This window comes from Octopus bimaculoides, chromosome 21 (genome assembly GCF_001194135.2).
Source record: "Octopus bimaculoides isolate UCB-OBI-ISO-001 chromosome 21, ASM119413v2, whole genome shotgun sequence".
NCBI classification, from domain to species: domain Eukaryota; kingdom Metazoa; phylum Mollusca; class Cephalopoda; order Octopoda; family Octopodidae; genus Octopus; species Octopus bimaculoides.
Genome location: NC_069001.1, coordinates 37,568,362 through 37,576,960, shown reverse-complemented (window position 1 = coordinate 37,576,960; position 8,599 = coordinate 37,568,362). Strand labels below are relative to the sequence as shown.

General features: G+C 40.4%; 1 protein-coding gene across 1 annotated transcript in view; it reads left to right on the top strand.

Annotated features, from left to right (window-relative positions):
• Nucleotides 1–8,599, top strand: part of LOC106868812 (probable E3 ubiquitin-protein ligase HERC1) — a 98,961-nt gene that overhangs the window by 20,179 nt on the left and 70,183 nt on the right. The window contains exons 7-15 of the mRNA XM_052975429.1: nt 955–1,051; nt 1,477–1,620; nt 2,577–2,704; nt 3,600–3,744; nt 4,391–4,562; nt 5,648–5,782; nt 6,358–6,523; nt 7,577–7,702; nt 8,347–8,529. Coding sequence (XP_052831389.1) covers nt 955–1,051; nt 1,477–1,620; nt 2,577–2,704; nt 3,600–3,744; nt 4,391–4,562; nt 5,648–5,782; nt 6,358–6,523; nt 7,577–7,702; nt 8,347–8,529 — 1,296 coding nt within the window. The remainder of the gene's footprint in view (nt 1–954; nt 1,052–1,476; nt 1,621–2,576; nt 2,705–3,599; nt 3,745–4,390; nt 4,563–5,647; nt 5,783–6,357; nt 6,524–7,576; nt 7,703–8,346; nt 8,530–8,599) is intronic.

The window sequence follows — 8,599 nt, the reverse complement described above, 5'->3', positions numbered from 1 at the left end:
ACAAGAATATAAATAGTTTTATAATATGTAAAGTAACTACTTTATTTTTTATAATTTTTTTTTTTTTTGAAAAATAAATGCAGGCTTTCTGTAGGGCTTGTGAAAAGGGCTCCGTCTTCTTGGCCCTGAAACTGCAAATGAGGCTCCGTCTCCAAAGGGTTAATGTATTTTGTGTTGAAGCTTTAGTCTTTACATTAAGAAAGAAAAAAAAATATTGACCCCTAGGTATGGCTGAAGTGGGAATAAAAGAGTCATTAGGTCAAATGGTAAGGATAGGGGGTAGTTGTATCTATTTTCTTTTGTTGCTGTTTATTTTATTTGCGTGTTTTAGAAGGAAGGTGAGAGTAACAGTGTTTTGTTGAATAGTTTAAAATTTGGCAACTGTATGGGGGGGACAGGGGTGGTGGTGGTGGTGTTGATAGAAATTGGGATAGATTCTAGAAGCATATTGCTCTGGAGAAGAAGGATAGGATATAGGGGTTAGTGTGGGGTCTGATGGTGAGGGAGGTGGAAGGATAGACACTATGGTAACTGCAGTGAATGAGAGATGTAGGGTGTTAAGGTCGAGGGTTGAGAGGGAGGTAGTGGGTGGTGTGAGGACTGATATGGATTAGTTAGGGAGATGGGTGGCTGATGTGAGAGATGGTGGGTGGAGCATCAAGGAGCCGGGACAGGGTTAGCCTTCTGGTACAAGTGGACCAGTGTCTGGCATAGAAACACACAGTTCAGAAATAAATCAGACATTTGTGTGTTGATGAAAGGCAAGGAGCACAAGGAATCAGAAAGAGTATGGGTGAGTGTTCAGGTTGAGAAGGATCAAGGAGAATTGAAGGTGAGTGTTGATGCCATGGAGGGTGTAAGTTCCTAGTTGGAACATGAGTGTTTCTCCTCCCCCTCCTCTTCCACTCACATCCCCCCCGGCTACTTTCATTGCATCTCTTTTTATTGTTTCAGGTGGTCAAGTGTGTGTCTGCTGGTCATCGTCATAGTGCCTTTGTGACTGAAGATGGAGAACTGTACACCTGTGGTGACGGAGATTATGGACGATTGGGTAGGTGTTATAGCTTCATGTTGGAGAGAGAGGAAAAAAGAGGGCAAGAGAAAGCTACATGAAGAGACCATGTAGACTTTGCTCTTCCCTACACTTCTTTCTATCAGTGTATTTGAATAGTTATCCATCTATCTAATTTTTGTCTGTCTGTCTGTCTATCTCTCTAGCTATTTTTCTGTCTATTTGCCTATATTTGTAGCTAGTCTTCTGTCTGACTATCTAGCTGGCTGATGGTGTTTTTTTTATCTGTGTCTGTCTATCAAGTTGTTTCTCCATATACATATAATGAAATATATGTATATTTCCCTATCTGTCTGGTTGAGCTAGCAAGTTATTTTTCTTCCTGTCTGTCTGTCTATTTCACTGTCTGTCTGTCTGTCTGTTTGACCCTTCGTTTATATTTTATTCATTCATTTATGTTATAGGACATGGTGACAGCAACAGTAAGAACGTACCAACATGCATCAAAGATGTTTCTGGAGTCGGCCAGGTAGCCTGTGGCAGTTCACACACCATTGCTGTGTCACAAGATGGTAAAACAGTTTGGTCGTTTGGCGGCGGAGATAATGGTTAGTCTGTTGAAATTTTTGCAAAAGAAATGAAAGAGAGGAAAGAAGAAAGAGAGTGGGTGTGTGTGTGTGTGTAAAACAGAGAGAGAGAGAGAGAGAGAGAGAGAGAGAGTGTGGATGTGTGTGTATTGCTTCATGTTGGCAGAGTGTGGACTAATAGGAGACACTGCATCTCTAAATGTGTCTCTGTGTCTCAACATTGTAGTTTTTATACACACCACCTGATATATATATATATATACACACAGGGTGCGGTGAATAAACTGTTGTTTCAATTACGCAAAAATGAAAATAACACTGGCATCTCATTTTAACAGATATATTTTTTTAAATTACATAAAAATGAAATATTAAAGAGTAAATTTATTCAATTGGAGCCTGGTGCAGCCTTCTGGCTTGCCAGCTCTCAGTTAAACTGTCCAACCCATGCCAGCATGGAAAGCAGGTACATGTCCTTAGATCACACTGTCCTCAGATTGACACCCAAACACTCTGAAATGTTCATATTGGAGCTTCCAGTGCGAATACTAAGCAACACAGCATGTCGTTTCCAAATTTCTGGCAGAGTGAATTGTGTCATAGAATTGTTTTCCTCACAGATGGTGCCCAACTGACTCTACAATACTGTGTAGTCAACAAAATCAGAAACAATATGCATGCGCGAAATTAAAAATATAAAATGGTGACAATTTACCCATCACACCCTGTATGTATATCATTGTTCAGTTTTATTTCAAGTTTTCTTTCCAATAGAGAAAGAGTCAGTTTCTAACCTAGATCGCATGCATATTCACACATGCACACTCACACACATATGCACGCACACATGCACACACACATGCACACATACACATGCATACATATACACACATACACATGCATGAATGCACACACACAAACGCTACACATGACTAATCTGCTGCCCCCTACATCCCTGTCTGTTTCTCTGTTTGTAGGAAAGTTGGGACATGGAGACACCAATCGCCTCTATAAGCCAAAAATCATTGAAACTTTCACCGAGTTTTACATCCGGAAAGTCGTTTGTGGGACGCAGTCTTCGTTAGCATTGACATCTTCTGGACAGGTGAGGGTGTCTTTAATAATTACCTTTAATTAAATCTACTCTGTCTTTACCTGAAGTTCATCCACAGTTTTAGCAACAGGTGTAAACGCACCCATGCTGGTGGCACATAAATGGCACCCAGCATCACTCTGTTAAGTGGTTGGCATTAGGAAGGGCATCCAGCTGTAGAAACCAGGCCACAACGGACAACTGGGGTCTGGACAGCTCCCAGCTGGCCAGCTTCTTTCAAACCGTCCAACTCATTCCAGCACGGAAAACGGACATTGTTGATGATGGTGATGATGATATCTGCTCCCAACTGTCAGTCATACTTTAGCCCCTCAACACTTGGCACAAAGCTACCTCCCTCTCTACTACACCCTTACTCAGATGAGGGGGTCTTTTTCTTTGTCTTACAAGTAACTTGTTGACCTCACTAGTGCTGGTGCCATGCAAAGGAGTACCCAGCACATTTTATAAAGTGGTTGGCATTAGGAAGCGCATCAGGCTGAAGAAACCATGCCAAAGCAGACATTGGAGTTTAATGCAATTCTCTGGCTCATAGAATCCTCTTGCACCATCATCACCAGTATGGAAGACTGACATTGAAGACGATTGTTTCCAGTCTGTTGATAGATGACTCCCTAACTTGGTGTGGTGCCTCATACAACAGAAACCCATTGATCAGGGTTTCATCATCCCCTTCCCTACCTCCTCTCCCTTCCACCAGTTTGAGACAACCTGAAAAAGATTATGGACACTCCCCTTCATTCTGCAATGAAATTTGATAGAATTAGTAAATATTTGACTGTTGTTTCTAGTGAATGGACTAGCTACACAGTGGCTGCCTTGTTGACTTGTAAAACTCTACTCCGTTCTCTCTAATTATCGACCATCTTGTGCTTTTCTTTTCCAGGTGTATGCGTGGGGGTGCGGTTCATGTTTAGGGTGTGGCTCCCCTGAGTACACTGCACTGCGGCCTCGCCAGATAGAAGAGTTCCAGAGTACCTGCATTGCTGATATAGCTTGTGGTGATACGCATTGTTTGGCTCTCACACACGGTTAGTTTCGACTCTCATCGATAATCGATTTTTGCTTTCTTAAGAAACCTTTAGGGAACACAGCTTCATTTCGTCCCTGCATTCACTCAGTGACCTTCACTCCTCATAGCTTGCTGTTTGGGTACCACTTTCACCAAGCCCTACTTCTACCCACCTTTCCTATATGCAAATTCATTGCTACCCAACTTCACCTCTACTCAACTCCAGTCTCTGCCCAGCCCACTTCTTTATGTTCTGAGTTCAAATCCTGCTGAGGTAAACTTTGCCTTTCATTCTTTTGGGGCTCAATAACATAAGTACCAGCTGAGTACTGGGGTTGATGTAATCGACTATCCCCTCCCCCAAATTTCAGGCCTTGTGCTTATAATAGAAAGGATTATTATTATTATCATTAAGGTGGGAAGTTGGCAGACTTGTTAAAGTGTGAGAAAAAATGCATTGCAGTATTTCTTCTGACTCGTTACATTCTAAGTTCAAATTCCACCATTGTCAACTTTGCCTTTCACCCTTTCAGGGTCGATAAAATAAACACCAGTTGCACACTGGGGTCGATGTGATTGACTACCCCTTTCCCCCTTAATTTCAGGCCTTTAATCTGGTTTTTATGTTTTTATTTGTTTTCCTCTTTTTTTTTCCTTTCATTCAGAGAACGAGGTGTATGCCTGGGGCAACAACACAATGGGTCAGTGTGGCCAAGGACACGCTCACAGCCCCATCTCTAAGCCAAAGAAAGTTATCGGGTTGGATGGAGTTAGTATTCACCAGATATCAGCAGGAACATCACACAGTATAGCATGGACAGCTCTACCCACCGACAGGTAATGTGTATGTGTATGTGTGTGTAGGTGCAGGTGTGGCCGAGATAAATAGTTTACTTCCCAACCACATTATTGTTGGTTCAGTCCCTCTGCATGGCACCTTGCCCAAGTGTTTTTTTAGTATAGCCCCAGGCTGATCAAAGCCTCGTGTAAGGTTTTGGTTGACAGAAGCTGAAAGAAGCCTGTTGTGTATGTGTATGTGCCCGCATGTATGTGTATGCGTGTGTGTACTGTTTTTTGTAAATATAATTATGAGTTTTCACTGTGTACATTGACTATAGGCACAGGTGTGGCTGTGTGGTAAGAAGCTTGTTTTCCAACCACATGGTTCTGGGTTCAGTCTTTGTGAGTGGACTTGGTAGATGGAAGCTGAAAGAATCCCCTCATATATATTATATATAGATCACATGTTCAATTCCCAGACAGGGCAGCACATTGTGTTCTTGAGCAAAACACTTCATTTCACGTTGCTTCACTCCCCCCCCCATCCAATGTAGGCCTGCTGCCTCACCAGCAGGGTGGCGTCTTTCGATGGCTAAAACAATATCAAAGCACATTGTGACCAGCCATGTATAACAACATCTAATGGTTGGTCACGTGATCACGTGATATTGACTATAGAATATAGTTGGATATTGGGGCATATAAACCCACAATGGTAAAAATGGGTTTATATACCCCAATATTAGACTATTTCTCATAGCCAATATATGCACTCATTACCATTTCTTAATGCTACTTGACAACTGCTGTCGGTTTGTTTATGTCCCCATAACTTAATATTTCCTCAAAAGAGACCAATAGAATGAATGAAAAATAATAAGTATTAAAGTTGCTTTATTCATTTAAACCCCTTCAAAGCAGTGCTCCAGCATGGCCACAGTCCAGTGACTGAAACAAATGAAAGAGAAAAATATGATATCATTATTGTTGTCGTCGTCTTCTTCTTCTTCATCCTTTGAATACTGTCATCGACTCTTCCCCTGCCCCAAATTGCCTTATGCCAAAATTTGAAATCATTATCATTATTATTATTATTGTTGTTGTTGTTTATATATTTTTATTATTATTTCTATTTTGTCCAGGAATGTTATTGCATGGAATCGGCCATTCTGTGTCGACTTACAAGAATCCACCTTTCTCTTACTGCATACGTTTCTTGAACACTATTGTGATGATGTCAACGGGTCTGCACCACCACTGCCTTTCAACACCAAACAGTAAGTACCTCTCTTTACTCTTTCTCTCTACTTCTCATTATTATTATTATTATTACTCACAAAGGCAGCGAACTGGCAGAATCGTTAGCACATCGGGCAAATTGCTTAGTGATATTTCACCAGTCGTTACGTTCTGAGTTCAAATTCCGCCAAGGTCAACTTAGTTGCCAACCCAAAATACGATTAATTAATTAAAGATTCATTGGCAACAGCTGTAGTGGATTGACACATTATCCATCTATTGTTATTTATTGATACATATATGATTTTTGGTAAGCAGTGTTGATTTTACAAATCTGTAAATAATAATAATAATATTTTACAAGCTTAAAGCTTATAAGTGATCACCATGCTTAAAGTTTATAAGCAGTTACCGTGCATTGACTGAGGGCTACCTTAGTCAATGCCCCGTGATCGCTTATAAACTTTAAGCTTGTAAAATATTATTATATATATATATATATATATTGCTGATCCAGGACTGAACTACAGCAAGTGCTTTTATGTAGAACTTATTTTGTAGAACTTATTTTGAGGAAAGTTAAATGTTATTTTTTTTTGTTTCCCTTTTCCAGAGATCATTGTCATTTCATTCAGTTGTGTCTGAATATTCTGGGGACTCATCTGTCCCTTGCTCAAGCTAGTGGAGTCTCAAAGGGAATACTTGGAGATCATTCTCGACCATTCCGTAATCTGCTCTTTCGACTGCTAGATATCGACACACCCCCATCGGTGCAACAGGTGTGTATCGGGTGCTGTATTTATTAATTCTAACCAACGCTAACCTTCCTTCTTTGCACATGTCTTCGAAGATGACTGTCACAGTGTTATGCATTCATGATATGCAAACTAAAACCCTGACAGCATGGGTCAGAGGAGTCCACCTTCATTTATTTTATTTTACTTTGCATTTGGTAAACAATTGTTTCAACCCTGGTCGCAAGCTTTCAATGAGACAATCACTGCTTCATGGCATCCATGATGGTGAAAGTGACGAGGGATTGTCTTTGCAACTGGGATGGAGCAAGTATAGTGCAGAACATATTTATTCAACAAAGACCTGTCTGTTTGTTTTGCTTGCCTATTTGCACTTGGTAAATATACACACACACACACACACATGTACCTGTGTGTGTCTGTGTTTACCTTTGTGCTTTCTGACTACAAGTGTTGTCGTTGACTAGGGGTCAAAAAATTAAATGTGTACACAGCAACACTGACTATGAGTGTCGTTGTTCCTGCTGTCAACAACTCACTTTGTACCTTTGAAGTTGTGTGTAGTTAAAGTTCCCTTCTCAGCAGCAAGAACACACTTGAAAACGAAGTGTCGCTGAAGAGATATACATGTGTCTTTTACTATAGCCCTGGGCTGACAAGCCTTGTGAGTGGATTTGGTTGATGGAAACTGAAAGAAACCCATTGTATACTTGTGTGTGTGTGTGTGTGTGTGTGTGTATGAGACTTTGTGTTTGGTTTCCCACCTTCGCTTGACAACCAATATTGGTTTGTTTACTATCCTGTAACCTAGCAGTTCAGCAAAAGGAGAACTGTTAGGATAAGGACCAGTTTTAAAACTAAGTACTGGGGGTCAATCTGTTTCTGTTAAAACCCTTCAAGGCAGTGCCCCAGCATGGCCACAGTTAAAAGACTGAATCAAAATATAAATGATATACACTATAGAGAAATGTTGAGAAATATAAATAATGTTATATACACACCCTAGGCAGGTGGGTGGGCGGGCGGGCGAGGCTGTTTCACCATTTTACAAATTTCCATCTGTGTTCTTCATTTCAGGCTGTGATAGAGACTTTATCAATTGGAGCACCATTATTGTTACCACCATTAAAGGAGAGGATGGAACTGCTTCATTCCCTGCTTCCACAAGGCAGTGATAGATGGGACACACTATCTAGAGGCCAGGTATTACTATATTATCGCACATTAACTGCATTGTCACATATTTCTATATTATCGTGTATTCCTGCACTATTGTATATTTCTATTGCAAATGAAGTTATGGATGTGTTGCATATTTCTCTGGTACACATTCACACATGCATCCATACATACATCGACTTTTAGATATAATTGTAGGATGTCTTGAAAGTCACCAATTAGCTAAATGTTTTCACATGCTAATTATTCAGAGTATATTTCTTATTAGAAGTTAATAAATTTGCCAAACCTCTCTTAGTAATTTTTGGGACACCCTGTGTGTATGTGTACACACACACACACACACACACACACACACATATATACATATAAACACACATGTATAAACATGTACATATATATCTACATGTATATTATGCATATATACGTATACATATATTTTTACAATGGCTACACCAGGCTCCAATCTGATTTGGCAGAGTTTCTACAGCTCACGTTAGGAAGGGCATCCAGCTGTAGAAACTCTGCCAAATCAGATTGGAACCTGGTGTAGCCATCTGGTTTCACCAGTCCTCAGTCAAATCGTCCAACCCATGCTAGCATGGAAAGCAGACGTTAAACGACGATGATGATGATGATGACACATATACATTTTTGTTTATTTTCAGCGTATGCAACTTGACATCATTCTTGCTAGTCTCCAAGACAATTCTCACATTGCATCCCTTCTTGGATTTGCTGAGCCTTTCGATTCTACCGTTTCTGCCAGTCCAGATTATGACAACACAATGGATGTTGAACTAGCAGAAGTGTTAATGAAAACCGTGTTAAGGACTCTCACTTTCCATACGGTACGACATTTTAAAAATCCATTTCTACAACCTTTTATTTTCTCTCTCTCTCTCTCTCTCTCTCTCTCCC